The sequence below is a fragment of the Tupaia chinensis genome, unplaced genomic scaffold (genome assembly GCF_000334495.1).
Source record: "Tupaia chinensis unplaced genomic scaffold, TupChi_1.0 Scaffold143796_1, whole genome shotgun sequence".
Lineage (NCBI taxonomy): Eukaryota > Metazoa > Chordata > Mammalia > Scandentia > Tupaiidae > Tupaia > Tupaia belangeri.
This window is the reverse complement of record NW_006203646.1, coordinates 4449385-4472487: the sequence shown is the minus strand read 5'-3', so window position 1 is coordinate 4472487 and position 23103 is coordinate 4449385. Positions and strand designations below refer to the sequence as shown.

At 44.0% G+C, this 23103-nt stretch overlaps 1 protein-coding gene across 1 annotated transcript in view; it reads right to left on the bottom strand.

Moving 5' to 3' along the window:
* ADAM19 (ADAM metallopeptidase domain 19) overlaps positions 1 to 23103 on the bottom strand; it is a 116504-nt gene that overhangs the window by 81857 nt on the left and 11544 nt on the right. The window contains exons 2-3 of the mRNA XM_014582772.2: positions 17784 to 17869; positions 12018 to 12088 (exon numbers count right to left, since the gene is read on the bottom strand). Coding sequence (XP_014438258.2) covers positions 12018 to 12088; positions 17784 to 17795 — 83 coding nt within the window. The 5' untranslated portion in view covers positions 17796 to 17869. The remainder of the gene's footprint in view (positions 1 to 12017; positions 12089 to 17783; positions 17870 to 23103) is intronic.

The following is a 23103-nucleotide window of genomic DNA, read 5'->3' as shown; positions in this document are numbered from 1 at the left end:
AGAGACATAGAGACAGAAAGCGAGAAATCACCCCCCAGAGGGGATGGGCACGCCGCAATCCCTTCTCCTCCATTCTCCTCTCGGGATCTTGGGCACGCACACACACGCGCCCGGCGTGAGTTTTAAGCCACCGGGTCCAGGACGTGAACCGCGGTCGACTACGTGGGAGTCCAGCAACATAGCCATTACGCTAACTGCTGGTTCCCCCGATATATGTTCTCTAGGCCTTTTAGAAAAACATGGAGAGGTTCCTTTGGCAACATATATGCAAATCTATAAGAAAGGTGATATTACAGACATGGAGGGAATGGGTACTGTTCATTAAGGAATGCCCCGCAACTGTTACCCATGGCAAAACTGGAAGAGTCTACAATGTTACCCAGCATGCTGTTGGCATTGTGGTGAACAAACAAATTAAGGGCAAGATTCTTGCCAAGAGAATTAATGTGTGTATTGAGTATATTAAACATTCTAAGAGCAGAGATAGCTTATTAAAACTTGGGAAGGAAAATGACCAAAAAAAGAAGGAAGCCAAAGAGAAAGGGACCTGGGTTCAACTGAAGCGCCAGCCTGCTCCACCCAGAGCAGCACACTTTGTGAGAGCCAATGGAAAGGAGCCTGAGCTTCTAGAATCTATTCCCTATGAATTCATGGCATGATGGATGTTAAAAATAAACTAATGTATGGTCTATAAAAAAAAATCTCTCAACAAGCGTAGTAGGATATGAACTTATAAAGAAGAGAAAGGCCGTTTTCCTTTATATATCCATGTGTTACACATAAATTCCTTTTTTTACAGTGATTCATACTTAGGAGGTGACTCACTAGAAGTACTTTCTAAAATACACAAGTGTGTTCAAGCCAGTTTGTAAAAATGGAAAAAAAGAAAAACTGAAACGTGAAAAATCATCAATGTGGGGTGATTAAATTAGTACACATATAATGTAATATCAGATAAACATTAAAAATGACATAGTAAGTGTACATGGAAATGTATCTATAATACATTTTCATAGCCATGTAAATACAAAATGGCACAGCCAGGACCAGCAGTTGGCGTAATGGCTATGTCACTAGACTCCCATGTAGTCGACTGCAGTTTGAGCCCCAACTGGTGGCTTAAACTCATGCTGGGCACGTGTGCGTGTATGCCCAAGATCCCAAGAGGAGAATGGAGGAGAAGGGATTGCAGCATGGCCATCCCCCTTGGGGGGGGGATTTCTCGCTTTCTGTCTCTCTATCTCTCTCTGTCTTTCTGGCAGCGCCCTATAACAAAAACGTCTCAAAACAAACAATGGCAGCGCCCTATAACAAAAACGTCTCAAAATAAAAAAACAAACAAACAGAAGACACAGCCTTTGGAAGGTATCTATGGAGTGAGAGATACAATTTGTCAAAATTTGTAAACATTTAAAATACATAAGCCACATGGTTTTACAATTCTACTTTTATGTATCAGTCCTACAGAAATACTTACAAATGTGGGTAAGGCTTATGTACAAGCCTACTGCTGCAGCATTATTTCTAATAACAACAAATCAAACTGTTCAGTGGAATGGTAAATGAAATAGGTCCCTATAAATGTACTAATGTGTTAGGGGACACAATTCAAATGCTGAAAGACAAATACTGAAAAGCAAATGATAGAATAGCAAATAGAGCACAATCTCATTTATTTAAAAACTGTAACTTGTTTCTAGAATTTTATTACAAAAAATAGCAAATATTTTAAAACGTTCTTGTGTAAACATTTTTAATTGTTTTGAGGATGTCCATACTATCTTTTCAAGTTAAAAAAAATTATAAAAATGGGGATACAGTATGACCCTGTGTGGTAAATAAATATACATAGGGTGTGACCAGCAGTTAGCGTAATGGCTATGTCACTGGACTCCCACTTAGTTGACCACGGTTCGAATCCCGGACCCGGCGGCTTAAATTTATGCCAGGCTCATGTGTGTGCGTGCCCAAGATCCCAAGAGGAGAATGGAGGAGAAGGGATTATAGCGTGGCCATCCCCCCCATGGGGAGTGATTTCTCGGTTTCTGTCTCTCTGTCTCTCCCGGTCTATCTGGCGAGCACACGCGCCCTATAGCAAAAACTCTCCAAGAAAAAAAAGAAAAATAAAATAAATAAATATATATATACATAGGGTTAAAAAAATATGGAAAATATTAAATCTGTGGTAAATGCTAACTGACTGGATGTCTAGCTATTGTTGTTATCTTAAGCTAAACAGCTTGATGATAAAGGGATCCTCAAACTTAAGAACAACCCATGACTTCTTCCAAGTCCACAGCTTCCCTTCGCTCTGACAAGGGTCCATCTGAGGCCAGCAGGGCAGTCGACAGCTTCCTCCCATTCATTTTACTGCTGAAGGGCAGCCAGGAGAAAAAAGCTTGAGACAAAATAAAACCATGGACATCCTTCCTGGCTACACAGGCAGCCCTGGCTGCGGTTCTCTGGAAGCAGATAGAGCCGGAACTCGTGAACAAATCTCAACCTCCTTATCGGACAGTTCAGGACCTTGCCAACGAAAGGGCAATGATCCTGCTGGTCCAGAACAGAGGTACAGTTTGGCCAACTGGAGGACACTGCAAGGCTGTATTCCTGAGATACAGTTAGGTCAAACTGGGCATCGTTGGAGAGCAGAAGCAAATTTCCTCCCAGGGGCAATGAGTTTTAAGGTCAACTCTTTTTAATTACTTTTGGAAACCAACTCAGGGGAATTCCCTCTTACTTCATCCTTACATGTTTTTCTGACCCTGCAAAACACGAATAATAGGGGCTATTTATTGCGTTCTCACAGTGCACCAGGCACTGTAGAAGTCCTTCAAGAGCATTACATTACTGAATTCGCACAGCATCCAATGAGGTGGCCACTGTCGTTGTCCCCATCACATGGATGAGGAAATTGAGATTCCCAAAGGTTAAGTGGTTGGCAAAAACTTGCGTTTGTAGTGAGTACAAGGAGCCAGCTCTGAGTCCATACCTGCCTGGATTATACCACAAATTGTACTGACACTTATATCCTTTTTCTTTTTTAATTTTGCTGAAGGATGCATGTGCTCACCAGAGAGACAGAGAGAGAGAATGCAAAATCGCTCTCCAAGGGGAATGGCCACATCACAATTCCTTCTCCTCCAGTCTCCTTTCAGGATTCTGAGCATGCACATGGACTCGGTGTGTTTCTCAAGCCACAAGGTCCACAACTTGAACCACACAGTTGGTCATGTGGGATCCAGCCTCCTTAACCAACACGCCACCAGCTGGCCCATATTGACATTCAGATTCTAACCAGGGCCTAGAGAAGGTAGGAAGAAAGGAAAAAAGGAGGCTAGTAGAAGAATGGAGGAATCATTTCCTGCCAACTGAAGCACTCAAAACACATTGAGTCAGGACAGGGCACTGGAGAAACAATATATTAATAATTCCTGGGTATGACCCTAGGCTTTGGAGTCAAACAGATCCACCTTCATATCCTGGTTCTGTCCTTGTCATCCGAGTGAGCGTGAGAAAGTTAACACTGCTCCAAACCTCCAGGTCCCCCTCTGCCAAACAGGACAAATACATACAGGTGCCTACACCCCATAGGGTGGTTATGATGGGTAAATGAGATGAACCCTGTAAATAAAGACTGCAGTATAGCACCGGTTACATAGGCATCTCCCACATTTTCATTATTACCATTATTGTTGCCATTTTTATGACTATCTGACCACCTAGTTATTCTCAGTCAGAAGTTCCCTAAGGGCCGACTCAGCATCAGGGGACATGACCCGGAACTTAGGAAATGTTGAAAAGCAATAAACCACACAGATGATTTCTCAATGTTTTTCTCGTCGTCTCATGGCTGAAGAAAGTTGCAGGGCCCACACATAGGGCCATGCATCACAAGGACACATGACATAACATTTGCTTTTGACTTTGCGTTAACAAAGTTAGCATGCATTGAAAACCTACGTGTAATGTGCCAGACAAGGTACAAGGCATATTATAATACATTATCTGCATGCCTCATTAACCACGCATAGATGTTTCCTGGGATTGCCACGTGATAAACTGCCACAAATATGGTGGCTTAAAGCAATAGAAAGTTGTTTTCTCACAGCTCTGGAGGCTGCGAGAACAAAGTCAATTTCACTGGGCCCAAATCAAGCTGTCAACAGGGCTGTACTCTCCAGGGAACCTCTGTTCCCTGCTTCTTCCAGCTTCTAGTGGCTGCCAGCTTTCCCCGGCTTGTGGCTGCATCACTTCTGTCTCTGCCTCCCTGGGTATCCTGCCTTCTCTTCTTCGGTCAAATCTCCCTTTGCCTCTTAAAGATAGATTTGTCATTGCTCTTAGGGTCCACCCAGATAACCCAAAATAATTCATCTCAAAATCTTTAATCAAACCTGCAGAGAATCTTCCTCCCTCCCCCATATGAGGCAGCATTGTCACATGTTCCAGGGATTAAACTGTGGCTGGTTTTTTTTGGAGAGGTTTTTGCTATAGGGCACACAGTGTGCTCGCCAGACAGACAGAGAGAGACAGAGAGACAGAAAATGAGAAATCACGCCCCAGGGGCGATGGCCACGCCGCAATCCCTTCTCCTCCATTCTCCTCTCAGGATCTTGGGCATGCACGCACACGTGCCCGGCGTGAGTTTAAGCTGCCGGGTCTGGGACTCGAACCGCGGTCGATTATGTAGGAGTCCAGCGACATAGCCATTACGCTAACTGCTGGTCCTAAAATGTGGCTGTTTTTGAGAGCTGAAGACACATTTTTTAGCCTACCACTCCTGCAATGACGGAGTTAATAGCTACTCTCCATGTAGGTGGTATATCATAGTACAAAGGCAGGTGTATCTGAGTTTGACCCCTGGCTCTGCTTGACACTGAGTAAATTACCCCCTCCCATGCTTGAGTTCTCTCATTTAAGAAATGTGGATAATAACATCTCTTTCAGAGGGTTGATTTTGGGTTAAAAAAAGACATCATGGGAAATGCCTTTGCACTGCAGAGGCTGCCTGTCAGCAAATGCTCAGCAGTGAGCATAATTATGAAATACAGATAAAGAAGGAAAACGCGAAAGGCAAGTAACTTGCCAAAGATGTCTAGCTATGTTTACCTTAAGATAACAACAATATCTAGACACCTAACCAGGAAATGGCTGCACCTAGAATTGAATCTGGGCCCCTCTGGCACCAAAGTCCAAGCCTGTTATACTTCAAGAATTACAGTATGAGGAGTTTACGTGTTTATGGCCTTCGGAATCAACACATCTAAGGTTATTTCAATTTCGGGTGCTCCCTGGCATTCACTCTGGGCAACTGTATAGCTGCATCCTTTCAGATCCTCACTCCTAAGTACTGATACTCAGTTAAGCAATGGACACTAAGAGAGTGGTGTGTTTCCAGGACTTAGAAATTACAGTGTCGTAGCCTATTCAGGATGCTATTACAAAATAGTATAAACTGGATATTATAAACGACGGGCATTTTTCAGTTCTAGAAGCTGAGAACTCCAAGATCAAGACATCAGCAGATTTGGAAACTGGTGAGGACCCACTTTCTGGTTCATAGATAGAATCTTCTAATGATGTCTTCGTGCATTGAAAAAGGTGAGCTAGCTCTCTGGGGTCTCTCTCATAATGGCACTAATCCTATTTCTCAGGGCAGAGACCTCATGACTTAACCATCTAATCACCTCCCAAAGGCTCTACCCCCAATACCATACTTTGGGGTCTAGGATTTCAACATAGGAATTTGAGGGAGACATACAAAGCCATTCCTGCATGTGCAGGGTGAGGTTGAGTATTTGGTTTATGCAAAATCACATCAGCTGACAATCCATTAGTTCTGCAACTCCAGGAGTTGTGGACAACACAGGAATGACAAATGAAATCAAGCTCAGTCTACACAGCTGTAATCGGAAGCTACATCTCAAACAGGACCACCAGGTCTCTCTGGGACAGGGTGCCTAACATAGCACTTGAAATTTGAAATGGCTTCATGCATTCTCTGCCTTCAGAGTCAATGCAGCAGGATTAATTCCATTTCTGATACTTACCAGAAAATGTTTGAAGAAAATTTTAGACGCCCACAAGCAGCTCTCAATAAACTCTGGTGTCTCCACCCATTCATCCAACTGTTTCCTCGATATAATCTTAGCTGTGGGGAATGGAGAACCCAGCTGCATGCAGAGTTTTGGAAAAACATTTTGAATACTTTAGATCTGCCAAATACTTGGTTAAGGAATGATATCCTTTAATTTCTTAAGCCATGTGTATTTTAAGTGAAATGTAATCCATATGTCTGTGACTCATTTAAATGCAACTCAGTGAAGCATGGTCTACCAAGAGCATCGGGATACCATCTAAGCCTTTCTAAGCTTCTCTTTGATCCAGGAAATTGAATTTTGCCAATAACAAATGAAACTCTTGACAAGAAAGGGTCAAAGAGAGCTGTCCTTTATCCTAGGTAAGATGTTACAGTCCATTCCTGACCCCAGAGGAAGCTGGGAGGGTGGGGTGCCGGGGAGAGCTCTATGGTCTCAGCGGTATCCGGGGTTTTGCTCTGATCAGCTACATATTCCTACCAGGCCACCTTGGAAAAGGAGCACAGGAACTAATCCATCCTCTTTTATTGCAAAACTCCTTTCCTGCCTACTGATTCTCCCCTTCTCAGTTTTTCCAGCACTATCAAATCCAAATACGGTTGAAGGGAAAAGGAGAAAACTAGGGAACTATATCACTCTGTTAGTAAATGACTTATTTTTCCAGGTTGTAGCTTGATTTTAGAGGGGGTAAAGTAGTCTCTCTCTCTCTAAGGTGTCTCTGAAGTGCTAAGAAGTCAATATGAAGACATGAGGAAGTAATGTTGAGTATTAACATCAGCAAGCCTCTAAATGCCCAATTTCTACATTGACACTTACTGTTGCCCCTGAGGTCCAGAGTGAGATAAACTCACAAAAGAAGACAAATACCCACTCTTGTTACCTAGACTTGTGCCAACAAGTTCTCTCTTTAGCTAACTGGGCAGATGCACAATGAATGGGGTGAGACTAAAGGACACTGTCCCTTTCCTAAGCCGAAACCTAAATCTTATCCCCATTCGGACTCAAGGACAGACAGTGTACTGGAGAGTTGAAAGTCCCAGAATGTGCCTAAGAGACCAGCAGACACAACTGTATGTCCAAAGGTCCTCTGGGCAAAGTGCCTACTGGGTGAGTTGCTCATCTGCTTTTGAAGGTGACTTTGTATGATAGTGACCCTGCCCACCAGCCATGTAGCTCAGTTGAACGTCCTGGAAGCTGGCTGAACAATTCAGGGTGCCCTCCTCTTGAGAAAAGGGAAAAAAAGGAAATGAGAGTGACCCAGGACCCACATCTCTCTAGAGACAGATGTTCATCTCCCTGGATGCCTACAGCTAAGGAACATTCCATTTGATTTCAGCAAACACGGTTTTGTCACACGTGGATCCTTGGTAAACAAAGCAGTACTTGGAACATGAGAAAAAATAAATACAGAAAAAAATTATGGATGTAAGCCTCAAATTTGTGGGTTGCAGAAATAGCAGCCTGTCATTTCTCCCCTGTAATTTCCCTTCTCGTGCTTTCAGTTGCTTCAACTGGTGGTTCCTGAACTACCATTTACCCCCAACCTCATGATCCCATGGTCTGGAGGGGCATTTCTATTTATCCCAGTGTCCACTAGTTCCATGGATGTGTCCATAGCTGGAACAAACTCCCGGAGCAGAAACTTCTTTTCTATTTTCTACTTCTACAATGTCCTTTAAATAGGTAGTGCAGGAAGAACTCACAGAGCCCAACTGAGATAAAATCCTCATTCTATGGATGACAGTTGAGGCTTTGGCAGGACACCTGGCTGGCTGACCAGTTCTGCATCATGTCTCTGAGCTAGTGCCATGTCTACTATGCCACACCGCCTCAGTCACAAGTACGTTTCTCCTGACACAGCTATGCACCAACATTTGCAAATTCTATGTATGTGCATGTGCAGATCTTAAACCAGTAATATACGCTTTGTCAGAGCAGAGTACTGTCTTCATGACACCCAGCTGTGTCATGCAGCCATATCTGGTATATTCATTTCTGCTCCCTCCTCCCCAACAAAAATAGCAATCTGTATGTGTGTCTGTGTGATTATATCTGTCAATATCTATGTGCATGCTCTCATATGCCTAGACAAGGTCTAGAGAAGACTGACTGAACAGTTGACGGTGGGTTCTCCTGCCAGGTGGGAAACTTTCATTCTTTTATTTACTTAGCATTGCTACCTGTTTAACCAAGAGCATGTATTGCTTTTGTCATTTAAAACAAAGAGCTGCCATTTATTGAGCGTGGAATACAAACCTGGCACTATGCTAGGCCCTTTGCATGCACCATCTCACTTCAACCCCCGGGATCTGTGTGGGACTGTAATAAACCCACAGCTACAGAATGACAGAGCTAGGATCTGAATATAGTCCGCTCTGACATGAGAGGTATCCTCAGATAATCCCTAAGAGGTCATTCTTGGCACCTCCACTTACTAGAAAGAGGAGTATGTCTCTCACAGAGCTGTCACCCATTTACTCGCATCAAAGCAAAGGCTGTCAGCTGCCATGCCATGGACCTAAGACACCTCGATGTGTCTGCTGCCAGAACTGAAGCTCTGTTTGCTCCATTCCCCCCTCTCCTGGTCCTCCCACTTGCTCTTCGTCCTCACCATTCTTGGTGATCTCTCCATGTGTGAATTCCATTAAAGGCTTGCTCACTGCTATTTTGGGCCATGCATTAGCACATGGGCTTTGATTTGATGGGAGAAGGCCAGACACCTTAGGAGGATGAAAAAGAAATTTTAAATGTCCTCTCCCTCCCCCAGGAGTCTCAGAAGCTATTGTCTACCTCTGCTGAAAGGCCTGAGAATCCAATGTATGGAGAAATGCATGGGGGTGAGGGGAAGAAGGGGGACTGGAATTAGTCACTCTGTGAGGGACTTTGACCTTGGCCATTCTCTCTACTTGGAACTGTCATCTCCTAGCTCTCTGCATGGCTAACTCCCTCGCCTCCTTCAGGTCTTGACTCAAATACCAATCCACCAGCAAAGACTCTTCTGAGCACCATTCATGAACAGCAGCTCCCTCCTAGCACCTGCACTCACTGAGCCCTTTTGCTCCTCTGTTTCTTGCACAGAACTCTTCATCTGATGTGCTAAACATTCACTTAATCACTTACTTTCCCTCAACTTTTATTCTTATGAGCTCCAGGAAGGCTGAACTGTTTCATTCACAGCTTTATCCCCAGGGTCTACACTGGTACCAGGAATGCTACAGATGTACAATAGAAAGAAAGAATGAATGAACTGAACCAGGAGGTTAAGAACCAGAGCCTGAGAAGTCACTAAGGGTCTGTCTCCCGCCCCCCTACCCCAAACATATCACAGGGATAGAAAACCTTTAACATAGCAGTCTGAAAAATCCGAAAAGCACCTCCTCCCTCCCCCCAGCTAAAGCTGTTTTGAATCCAGACTCACACATATCATGAATGAGAAGGCTTTGGGAAACAAACACCCTAGGAAGTCGTGTGCAGTTGGAGTTCCGCTCACTAACACATGTTCAAAAACAAAAAAGCCCAATTTGGATGAAAATAGCAGGAAGTCATTCCCCAGGGACACCTGGTGAGGTCATATGGCTTGGCTCTGCTACTTCCATTTTTATCAAGTCTCCTGCCTTCTGCCAACTTCAGGCAGCCAGGAACCACATCCAGCCCCAGGCCACTCACTGTGAAATGAGAGGTGCTCTTGGTGCAGCAGACAATAAAACCCACATCGGCCAGCTCTCCTCTGGAACCTCAGCGTGGGGCAATCAAAATCACAGCAGGACTTGGCCACACACCATGTGCTCGGTCAGCCTTTCACACATAGCGCCTCACCCAGTCCTCATAACCACCCTGAGCTTGGTTGACGTGGCTGTCCTCATCTTAGGGATGAGGACACGGACGCCCCAAAAGATTCAGCAGTTTGTCCCAAGTCACATTCTGTGACTCTAGGCCCAAGTCAAAAAATAACAAATGATCCCAGTCTCATCTCTTAAGTTCACTTGTTGTGTGGTCTTATCTTTTTTGAATTGAAGTTTCTACAACCCCACACAAAACCACCATTGCATTCAGTGTTTCCTTTACATTTTTCTCTTTGAGGTTTTTGCCTTCAGGCATGTGCACTCACAGGAGCGAGAGAGAGACAGACAGCCACAGTGAGAGAGAAAGTGAGAAATCACCTCTGGGGGGATGGCCACACTGCAATCCCTTCTCCTCCATTCTCCTCCCCGGATCTTGGACACGCATGCACACATGCCCGGAGTGATTTTTCAAGCCACCGGCTCAGGACTTGAACCTCAGTCAGCCATGTGGTAGTCCAGTGATGTACCTGCTACGCCATCTGCTGGTCCCACATTCATTGTTTCCTACGGCATCTTTCTGCTCTTTGTATGATCTTTTACAAAGGTTCCAAAACAGGAAGGAAAGAAAGGGACTCAAGACCCACAGACCCTGGTTGGTCGTCCAGCTCTTCAAGGTTTTCTCATGCCACCAACACAATCTCAGGGTCATGTGCTCGACTTGGGGCAGAAAGGAATACTTTAGACTTAAGTGACAGTGGGGAACATTTAGACTGCAATAAAATTAAAGGGCAGGGGCCATGAGAAACTAAAGCAGGCTCCTGAGCAAGATCATAAAGAATAGACCTTCTAAGGGCCTTTTCTTACAGGACCAATGAAGACAACCCAAGGGGAAATCCAGGGCAAGCAGAGCCTGCACCCTCTAGGCATGCAGCCAGGCAGGTCTGTTTCCGGGGAAATGGGAGAGCAGGAACCTCTCCTAAGCAGCTCTTACTCTCAGCAGGAGAGTAGCAAAAATGATAGTGTACCCCATCTTTCTGGCTTTCCAAAGGCCACCAAATACTGGAGGCAGAGAAAAAATGTGGAAGCCCTGTTACCACACGAGCTGCCTGAGCCGTGACGTTAACCACACATGAGACAGCACTCATTCTCTGCAAGTGTTCAGAAAGCCCAAATTTGGAGTAGATTATATTCTCCCTTTCACCCAGGCCAAGCAGCCATTCCCATCCTCATGGATATGGGGAGGGCCTTCTCCATCCCTTTCTTGGCAGTGATGTGCTTAATTACACATTGGCTTCCAGGGGGCTCCAGAGGCTGCCAGGGGGAGACAGGCAACTCTCCAAGCCATGCAGCTTTATCTGTGATGTCTGTGAGGCACAACAAAAATAGGAATATTGGTAGGGAATTCCAAGGGCCTTCAGAGACCCTTGGCCAAGTAAGGAGAGCTTTTCATTGGCCAAGAAGATTGAGAATGACTGACTAATGGCAACAGATGTAGCCATGTGTTATGTCCATTCACTTCTTTGATAGCATAAATCAAGATACGCCTGCATCTGATGGCAAATCAATGTGGAAATATCCCTGAGCCAGGCCACCACCCATGATGAATGAGGTTGGGAAGACAGAGGAGCCTTGCTCGATGCAGCCAGGAGACTGCTGATGATGCCCTACTGGCGAAATCTCGGATTTAGCTGACCTAGGACAGACGGAGCAATCAGAGCCTGCGGTGCCAAATCCAAGCACACGCTGCCTCGTCTCTCTTCTCTCTACTGTTGTCCTCTAATCTCCTTCACTTCCTGCCATGCACCGGGCTGTAGCCAGTACAGCAGCGGCTGAGGACCTCCAGCCTATCCCTTAATTATACACACACACACTCCTGAGTGCCTGCAGTGAACTCTGGGAGGCCCCGGAAATGCAGCCTAAAGAAATGGAAGCAAGACATTCAGCAGGCCGGAAATTGCACAGCAAGTCAACAGACTGCGGACAAGCTCTGTCTTTCCAAGCTGCTCCTTCAGAGAAGCCAAGAAGTTCAAGCTTAGGGTCACTCACTTAACCGCTTCCTTCGAAAACAGCGACACCTGCGTCCGGCATTGACATAGACGTTCATTGTTTCATTTTAGACAAAAAAGGAATCACTTACTCATTCTTCTCCAGCTCGAGAATCAGTTCTTGTCCCTCAGCCATTATCCTGAGCTCAGCTTTGAGTGGATGCTAAAAGCAAGAGCAAAACAATGTCAGTTCCTCAAAGTGGGGACCCAGGCTCTCAGGGACAGGCACAGAACCTAGCCCAGTGCCTGGACCTAGATCCACAAGAAGCAAACAAGAAAAGGTCCCTTGCATTTCCAGCAAAATGTTAGAATGAATGTAATCCTACAATGACCCAAATCCTTCTCCCATCTGCTTTCTCCTGCAAGGCAGAAGAAAGACACTCCAAGCTGAATGTGGTATGACTGCCTGCCCACAGTCCAGCAACGGAAACACCAGAAAACAAGATCTTCAACAGTAAACACGGTGCAGAGTCAGATCTGGATTCAAGGTGGCCCTGACACCCGCCGTGTGAGAAGTTAGACATGTTACTGACCTTCCCTACATCTCAGTTTCCTCATTTGTAACAAAGAGACGGTAACAGTCAGCCTGATGGGCTCTGGTAAGGATTAGTGAGATAATGAACATCAGTAATTTATCACAGTGTCTGGCACACAGGAAGCCCTCAGTACATGGGAGCTATTATAGAATACCAAGGATCCTTTCCACAGTGGATTCCTATTTTATTTTATTTTGGTCTTCAGTTTAGAAACTTCAATCATCTCAAAGGAGGCAATGAGGAATACCTTAAATGAAGGTTTCATAGGTCCAAAAGTAGATATGTTTCGCCCATAATTCATTTGCTCATGGTCAAGAGTGCTACATACCCAGAAGAGATCCTTTAAGATACGCACATGGGGCTGGCCCTGTAATGCTTTCATTTGTTTCCTTTCAGACAGTCTTATATTACTGGATCAAAAAATCTAAGCCTTTTAAAACTCTTGGTCCATACTATCAAATTATTTTTCAGAGTAGGTATCAAGTTAAATTCTCAGTAGTAGGCTATAAGAGTGTCATTTTACAGTGTACTTCACTGTACTGTGATTTACAGTTTTAAACAATCTTTTTTACTCTCACTTTTTTTTTAAAGTATATTATTTGGAGCCAGCCCCATAGCATAAACAGCATGCACAAGGAGCTGGATCCTATATAGCTAACCAAGGTTCAAATCCTGGCCCTGGTGGCTTGAAAAACATACCAGCTATATGTGTGTACATATCCAAAACCCTGGAAAAATAGAGAAATGGATGAAAAGGAATTGCCGTGAAACTACACCACACTGAGAGAGCTTTCTCTTTCTTTCTCTGGCAAGCATACATGCCCTCTGACAATTATAAAATAAAAATAAAAGGGTTTTTTTTTTTTGAGAGAGAGAGATTTTTGCTTTAGGGCATGTACATTTGCCAGACAGAGACAGGAAGCGAGAAATCACCACCCCAAGGGAGATGCCCACGCTGCAATCCCTTCTCCTCCATTCTCCTTTCAGGATTTTAGGCACACACACCCACACACAGGTGCTCAATGTGAATTTCAAGCCACCAGGTCCGAGACTTGAATGCAGTCAACCATATGGAAGTCCAATGCCTCAACCATCAGCCCACCTGCCAGCCCTACGCTGTGTATAATTTTAAAACTTATTGCTTTCTTTCTTCTATGAGCAAGAGAGACATCCCCAACAGAGTCCTCACGTTGCCATCTAGCTCCAGCCTAAGCCAGGCAGGATCAAGGGCACACGGGTACACCTGGGGTACACCTGGAGTGCACAGGGAGGCCTCAGGACATGAGCCTGGGACCTTCCCACGGGGCTTCAGCGTCCGGAGCATGCATTACCACTACACTGCCCTGGCTGGCCCAAATATCCTCTTTTAAAGGAAAAAAGTAGAGAAAAATAAACTTAAAGGTTACCATAGTTACTCTAGGCAGTGAAATCCTGGGCTAATTTTATTTTCTTTTGTTCACTTTTCCATGTTTTTCGACTGCTTTTATAACTTAAGAAAAAGATTTGTTTATCTCTTTTTACCTTATTATAATGAGAAACTTCTGAGAAATTTTAAAAACCAATTTATAATTAAAACTTCCATGGTTCAACAATGAGGGCCATTGAACTTTTTTTGAAGGAATAAATTATTTATTTAAAACATAATATTTACATATTTAAAACAGGATAGTTTCTGTGAGGTGTTTAAAATGAGCTCTCTAACTTGGGACCAAGGAATTGATAAATTGTGGGCTTTGGTTTTTTTTGTTTGTTTTTTTTTATTATTTATTTATTTTTTGGAGGGGAGAGATTTTCACTGTAGGGCGCGTGCACTCGCCAGACAGACAGAGAGAGACATAGAGACAGAAAGCGAGAAATCACCCCCCAGGGGGGATGGTCACGCCGCAATCCCTTCTCCTCCATTCTCCTCTCGGGATCTTGGGCACGCACACACACGCACCCGGCGTGAGTTTTAAGCCACCGGGTCCGGGACACGAACCGCGGTCGACTACGTGGGAGTCCAGCGACATAGCCATTACGCTAACTGCTGGTTCCTGGGCTTTGTTTTTTAATGAAACTAAAGGCTGATTTTTTAATAAAATTATTTTCTGCCAGGAAAAAATATACATATATACATATATATATATATACACACACATATACACACACACATATGTATGTATATATATGTATACATATATATGTATGTATAGATGTATGTATACATATATATGTATATATCTGCATAATATTGTAACTAGAAGTAATATATACCAAAAAAGGAGGATTACTTATTTTAAAGCATAAATTATATATATATATATATATATGTATACACACACGCACACACACACACACACATATAGTGAACACAGTATATTCTCTTTTCCTGATTAATCATTTTAATTATCATAACAATTGTAATGATGTAATTTTTAGTACATGAACACTGCATGATTATTAAATCAGAGTAACTAGCGTACTCATCGCTCAGCCCTTTGTAACATCATATACATAAGCTGTTGGCCACATTCTCCACACTGTATTTTACAACACTAGACCCTGGAGCTGGTACAGTCTTAAGTTCCTTTCACTCCATGTTCTTGCTAGAGTGGAGTTTCCACCCCTTTGAAGGTTAGTTCCAGCATGTCTAAGAAAGTGGGTCACCTGCTTTGCCTCCTTAGGTGCCACAAACCTCACTCCCCATGAGAAGTTGGGCATCCCTGAGACTTTCGGGTCACCAAGGTCTCCAATGAAGTCTGAGAGTTCCAAGCAAGGACTATTGGGCAACCCTGTCCATTGCCTAATTCATCCTATGGCCTCATCTTATCGCAGGGACGTTTGGAACCCAGTGGAGTAGGAAGCTGGGGGAGATGTGTCTGCCCAGTCACTTTCACTGAGAGTCAGTTTTCTATTTCTGATGCCCTGATGCATCTGACAACATTTACTCCGGTTGCTGGCCCACTGCCACTTTATTCTGGGGAATGTTGGAGCAAGTGCCCTGCCCGTTCACACACAGCAACAAGGACACAGTCCCAAGAAGGATTTGAGAGTGCAAAGCACTTAGCAGGACACAGCATCAGAGATGTGACAATTCCCTTATCTAAGAGGTAGATGATCACATGATTGTGGACACAGAAAAGGAATATGGACACAGATCAAAGCAGTATCACCTCTCCCCCAGAGAATCACAAGCTGCAATGTAATACTAACACTTATTTTTATGTGGGTAATCCCGAAATAACTCTATTCTGGAAGGTGTTCAGACAATGATATTTAAGTGAAGATGTTTCTCGTTTCCAGGGGACCTGTCAAGCAAAACAATGAAACTGCATTTTAAGGAACTATGAAGCTTCCCTGTCTGTCTCTACTCATCAACTTTTCTCTTGTCAACTCTACTCTATGCTAGCAAGGGACGCCAACACTTCCCCTAGGAAGAGTAGGGAGCTGACCACTGTTTATGCCTCCGCTAGACAGTCCTTTCTCTTCAGGTCAAGATTAACTAGACCTTGAACTCAATAGGGTATTGGAAACCAGTCCTGTATGTTTGTGTCCCCCTTAAGATCCAGTACAATATTTATTATATAGTGCATCCAATTAGTGTTTAATGAATGAGTAAATTACATATGTAAGAATAAGACCTGATGAAACTCACTTTTTTTGTATGTTTGTTTGTTCCTGTTTTTACTGTAGGGCAGACATGCTCACCAGAACAAGAAATGGACAGAACGAGAGAAGGAGAGGGAGAACTCAACCCCAGGAGCCATGACCACCCACAATCCCTTCTCCTCTAGTCCCTCAGGGTTTGGGGCTTGCACACACACACACACACACACACACACACACACGTAGCATGATTTTCAAGTTGCTGGGTCCTGGACACAAACTGGGGAGTTAGCTATGTGGGATCCAATTGCCTTAACCTCCACACCACTTGCTGCCCCCAAATCCATCTTTTTTAGTCTCTCTCTCTCTCTCTTTCCATTCATTCATTTGTTCATTCAACATATGTTTATGGTGCCAGGCACAGCTGACTATTCCTACAGAATACAATGACCCATATTCTGGGCAGAGAATGATGGGGAACAAAGACAGGATCTGGTCCTCCACTTTGTTTCTCAGGCCCTTCCTGAGGATACCCAGCATCCCACATCTGGAGGGAAAACCCCTCTATGAAAAATATCAGATCCATTTCTTAGGCAGCAATAGGCAGTTTGCAATACCCAAGATCTTTGATTTTCAAAAGAATCTGCTCTAAGATGGCCGTCCCTTAATTTGTCTAGACTTTTCCTGAAGCTATTTTCAGCTTCTCCTACTTGTTGATGAAATGAGTTTCATCTGTTCATTGCCTTTAGGACAAAATGTCACTTGCTTGGATTTGTGCTGAAATTTTCACTAAGTTCCCTTAATAAATCCAAGTTGAAGCATTTTTTTGACACATCTGTATTACGTCAGGAATTCTCTCCACGTATCTTTTCAGACTCAAGAGTCACAATGTCTGAACACTTCCCTGACACATCTCTCTCCCTCCTGTCATCTTGCTCCTATAGTTTGCCCAATATATCACAGATGATTTGAACCCAAAGAAATCTTAAAAACCAGCCCCTTGTCCCACCTCTCTTCTTCCTTCTTCTAAGGCCCATTTTATAAATGAGGAAATTCAAGTTCTTTAGAAAGTAGGTCACATAGTTGGTGACCAGTACACAGATTCCAATCTTCCTTTCTAACTCTTTCACATCTCACTTCAGCCATTAAAAACCAGAACCACAGAGTATCCTAGATGCGTAGGTCCTCTCGGAAAGAAGAGGATAATGTTTTGTCTGTTGCTTCCAAATCCCTTCCTAAAGCCCGTGCATTTTGCTAGTGGTTTGGCTCAAGGAGCCTACTGGATTTTAAGATAACATTCCCAAATGGTAGATTCCTACCCTATCTCTTATTAATAGGTTAGATTTTCCTCTTTCTTTCTTTTTTTTTCCCAAAGTACATTATCTTTTCAATAAAATGAACTATTCCACAGAACAAAACTAACAGTAATATTCAAGGACTCCAGTTGAAATGTTTTTTTGTGGCACGATCACATGTTCAATAAGCTTATGTGAGCATTAATGTGGATTTTCATTTCCTCAACAAATACTGGATCTCTGTGTTCTAGAAGTTTGTCACACAACGAAAGAAAGTCCCATGTGGGATATCCAAAACTTCCACACAGAGAGGATGGAGTGGGCCAGAAACAGAACTAATGGTGATGACTAGATGGCCAAGAAAGTCAAGCAGGTGATATAAAGCCTCATGGACTGGAGTTGTCAACTCCTGCCTCTAGAAGTGAGAACTTTAGAGTCTTACCTTTTCTCTCATGGGGCTTTCTGAGGTCTTCCACTGAGGTATTATTAGTTCATGCTGTAGCTGGGGGCTGCCTTCCTCATGTCCTCCTGGCAATACAAGATGCACAACAATTGCAATCTCAGGTCTCCATACCCCGGGCAAGTCCCACATGCATATTCTGCCACAACCACTGCCACCTGGAAAGATCCTGGTACTCAGTCAATAGAAAACCTGCCTAGGAACAGAACAGAAGAATAGATTGAAAAAGTGTGGCACATATACTCTGAAAGACTACTCAGCCATAAACAAAACAAAACAAAACAAAACAAAACGAAACAAAAAAACCCTGGCTTTTGATAAAAAGTGGGCAAATATGGAAGATTTACAGCTGAGTGAAGCAAGCCAGGCTAAGGAGAGACATTGTATGTCTCCACTTAATATGTATCGTCTGTTCACACTCTATGGCTGAAACTGAAAGATTAGAGAATATAGAAACATGGAAAATAGTTATAGATACCAGATACTTGTTGGAAGAGGGTGGGAGAAGGATGAGAGTGTGAGGAAAGACATTCAGGAGAAAAATAGAGAGGCAAGACATTTACGGGACACAGAAATGGATTATTATCTCTTGATGATAACGTGTATAATAATATCCTCAACTGGACTGGTGTGAAATGTATTCATGATGGAAAATTCACTTTACAAGCTAAGTGATGTATAGTGATTGAATGTATTTTAAAAAATTAAAATTGAATAAAATATATTTTTTAAAAAAGAAGACCTGCTGGACTCCAGGCTCTCAGCACTTACTATAAGGCCAGGCACTCTTCTAGTGGTGGTGATATAGTGGTAGACAAGGCAAATAAGGTCTTTGTACTCGCAAAGTTTACCTTCCAGAGGTGGGAGACAATGAACAAACGTTTTCCTATGGTGCCAAGTGCCCCGAAAAAATAAGATAAGGTCATGAAAAAAAGAGACAGCTAGTAGCTGATGTCTATTTTAGACAGAATGAACAGGAAAAATGTTTTCTTTTTCCTTTGCCAGAGGATGCATGCACTCACTAGAGAGAAGAGAGAGAGAGGGAAGAACAAAGCACCCCCAAACAGGGTGTGGTCACAGTGCAATCCTTTTTTCTCCATTTTTCCATCTTGTCATACACTTGCACATGCATCCAGTGTGTGTTTTTGAGCTCTGGGGGCAGGGACTCTAATTGCAATTAGACATGTGAGATCTAGTTTTTTATGCACAGAGCTCAACCATTGTGCTCTAGGGCCGGTCCCAAAAATGATGTCTGAAAGCTGAGGGACTAGAAGAAGGTAGGCATACAAAATCTGTGGAGAAAGTGCTGCAGGCAAAAGGGCTGGCAAGTGCCATGGCCTTGCCTGAACTGAAATGGACTTGGCCAGTCTAAGGAAGAAGCACTAGACAGACACAACTAGAGGCGGGTCAATGAGGGAGGAAGTTGGTAAGAGACATGGTCAGCAAAGCAGTGATGGTTCTGATCATGCAGAAGCCATGGAAAATAGCTAGATTTTACCATAAATAGACATGAAAGATGCATGTTTTCAACACAGAGCAATATGATCTGTTTTCGATTCGAAAAGATGACCTTGCCTGCTGGGTGGAGAAGGGGGGTGGGCTGAGGGAGAATGGCAGGAGTGAGAGAAGCAAGAAGGCCAGGCTGGAGACTGGTGGGAGTGCTGGAGAGGAATGACCGTGGTTCAGACCAGAATGACATCAGTGGAGAGGAATGAGGTGGTGGGATTCTGGGTGGATTCTGGAGGAAAGCCTGTGGGCATTGTTTCCACTCAGCTTTAGTTTTCTCATCTCTGAAACGAAGACAGTGATAGCCACTTGCCCACCTCACAGCATGCATTTATGTATGAATGTATGTATGTATGTATGTATGTATGCATGTATGTATGTCAGTCATAGGGCACATGCACTCCCTGGAGACAGAGAGACAGAGGAGGATGGCCACACTTTAATCCCTTCTCCTTCACTATCCTCTCTGGATTTTGAGTATGTGCACACACACAAGCGCACTCAACATATTTTTCAAGCTGCCAGTTCCAGGACTCAGACCAGGCAGTCAGCCATGTGGAATCCAGCTGCCTTAACCACCATGCCACATGGCTGGCCCAACTCATAGCATTATTGAGGTCAGTCAAAGTGAGATTGCCTCCTGACCCACAATGCACCATTACACCAACTAAAGCTTCCTAGTGACAAATTTGGATTTGTATTTCACTTCCTGCTCTTTCAATCACTCCCAACACCAGTTCTTCTATCTCCTCACAACTTCCCTAGCAGGTAAGTAGCAGAATTCCTATTTTGCAAAAGAGTAGGAACTAAAACTACCGGAGAGATTTTTTTTTTTTTTTTTTTTTTTTTTTTTGAGGCAGTACAGACCTCAAACACTGGTTGCAGGCCACCTTTATAAAATGGCAATTTCCCAAGACCTAAACAAATGAGTATGCACAAGAATAGGCCAAATCTGGACCAGCAAATGGCATAATGGTTACATCACTGAACTCACATGTGGCCCACCCCGATTTGATTCCTTAAAATTCACACTGGGCGCATGTGCATGCATCCCCAAGATCCTGAGAGGAGAATGGAGGAGAAGGAATTAGAGCGTGCCCACCCCTCCTGGGGGGCGATTTCTTGCCTTCTGTCTCTCTGTCTCTCCAGTGAGTGCACATGCCCTATAGTAAAAATCTCTCTTTCAAAAAAGAAAAAGAATAGGCCAAATGCATGGGCCAGTCAGGTGCTGTGGCGCTTAGATGGCTGGGTCCCACTTGGCCAACTATGCAGTTCGAACCCTGGATCCAGTCCCTTGAAAACTTGCTAGATGTATGAGTGTACATGCCCAAAATCCCAAGAGGAAAATGGAGGAAAAGGAATCAGCATAGCCATGCTCCCTGAGGGTGCTTTCTCACTCTTTCTCCCTCTCTTTCTTTCTCTCTCTCCTCACTCTAACAAGTGCATGTGCCCTATAGCAAAAGGACAAAGGGGTCGTGGGTTAGGCCAAATTCATAGGACTCCTAGGGATGAGGATGAGGACTCCAAAATCTAGTCCTTCTAAACCAACCACATCAATCACATAGAATACAATGAGTGATATACAAGATGGTCGTAGTTGTTCTGTTACGTTAGAGTGTTGGGGTTATGAGTGATTACTAACTTTCCTTTAAGATTACTGATAGAGGGACCAGCAGATGGCCTAATTGTTATGTTGCTGGACTCCCATGTAGTCAACCACAGTTTGAGTCCTAGACCCAGTGGCTCAAAACTCACACCGGTCATATGTGTGTGTGTGTGAGTGTGTGTGTGTGTGTGTGTGTGTGTGCCCAAGATCCTAAGAGGAGAATGGAGGAGAAGAGATTGTGGCATGGTCATACCCTCAGGGGTGATTTCTCACTTTCTGTCTCTCTGTCTCTATCTCTCCAGCGAGCACATGTGCTCTATAGCAAAAATTTCTCTCAAAATAAAATAAAAAGATTACTGATAGCATATACTTGCAAATATATACCTAAAAAAAAAAAAAAACCTCATTGGACTAACATTAGTTTCATCAGTCTGATAAAAATCAGAAACAATGCATTCATTTATTTATGAAATATTTTCCAAGTACTTAACTATGTGCCAAGTAATATTAATATTCATGGAGAACCATAGGCATAGTCCCCATGCTGGTGGCTCTGATAAATCTGCGGTTTTTGTTGTTGTTTTTTTAAGGAATTATATGGCACTTAACAGGATATTTGAAGGAGTTAAACAATATTTATGATTGCAAAAAAAATGCCGAAAGCAATCTAAAGCCTCAGCGATAGAGGAAAAATGTACACCTTAAGAGAAATTGTTCAAAACTTGGCAATAAGGTGAAGAGCAAGCAGGATGCTCTCCCAATGGCACGACAGTTTAATAGGCCTTCTGGATTATTGGGTTATCTAGGGAATGTAGTTTGAATTTTTATTTACTGTTGATTAAAGGTCTATCCTCTGTGAAGTTATATGTCAACTGTAGACTTCTACCTGACAAAATGTACATGATTTCAGGATAGTAAAAGGTAACAAACATTAGGGTTATTTTGCCCCCAGAGATCACCTATGGCTTCTGTATCCATCCCAGACTTCTTTCTCCAATGGCTGTTTCTCCCCTGAGCCTCTAACGCACCTTTGAATCAGCTTTCATCCTGTTCACTACTGAGGAATTGAATAAATGTTGCCACATTTGTATGACAGTCATGTTTCAAGCTTTTTGAAAATTTTACTTCTGCGATCTCTCGGTGGAATTTAGAGAGTCATTAGAACCATGGTTTTGGAGAATTTAATGGCATGGTTAAATGCTCAGGATGTGAAGTGAAAATGCAAGACACCAAAGTGTTCCTATGGGACGGCTTCAATTTTATCAATGTATATTCCTAGGAACACACAAAGATTGAAGGGGGAGAAACCCCGTCTATTAACAACTGCGGATTGGGGATTACAGATCATTTCATTTCTTTCACACCTGCAGGATCTTCCAGATACTCACCTGCAACCCTACCCCACCGAGTGGTCTCCTAGGATTCAGAACTCGGAGAAGGGGCCTGGGCTGGGTGCAAAAACTTGCTTTCCTTTCCTTCCTTCTGGCTTGACTACTAACCCTAAGCTCTGACTCAGATCTCACTTAAGGGTCTAGACAATCAGAGAATAGACAGAGCTCACGCTACCTCAGGAGCCTCCCAAACAAGGCTTCTCAGGCTCTTTGCGAAGACCCTGTGCCTTGGTTTCCCTTTGGGTGCAAGAGCCCAGAAAGCTGCTGTGTCTGCAGGACCTCAGCCCTGGAAGCGCTGCACCGTCCGGGCGTGCACCTCCTCCAGGTTCCCCGCGCGGCCGCGGGGTCCCTGCCGCCCGCCCTGGCCCCGCCCGGCTGGCTCCAGTTTTATGTGAAAACGCTGACAGCCGTCTGGAGTCAGCCAAGCCGGTCTGCCGCGGCGAAGCCAGAGCCAAGCGTGCTCGGGTCATCTTGACAGAACCCGGGCACCGCCCCCGCGGGACCTTTCCTTCCGCGAAACCCGACGAGAGCCCCCGAGGGATGGGAACCGGAGGAGACGGGGTCTGGGAAACGCTGTGAGAAACAGACACAGCACCCAGCCTGCAAGCGGGAAGCATCCAGTCTAGCTCCTTGTGCTGACAGAAGGGGAAACTGAGGCCCAGGGAGGGCGGGCGTCGGGTGGGTTGCTAGCGAGCCCCTGTTTCCAGGGCCAGCGGAAACCTCGATCCGTGTTGTGGTTTGGACAAGCCCCTTCTTTTTTTTTTGGGGGGGGGGGGTTCGGTTTCCCCCTCCCCAAAAT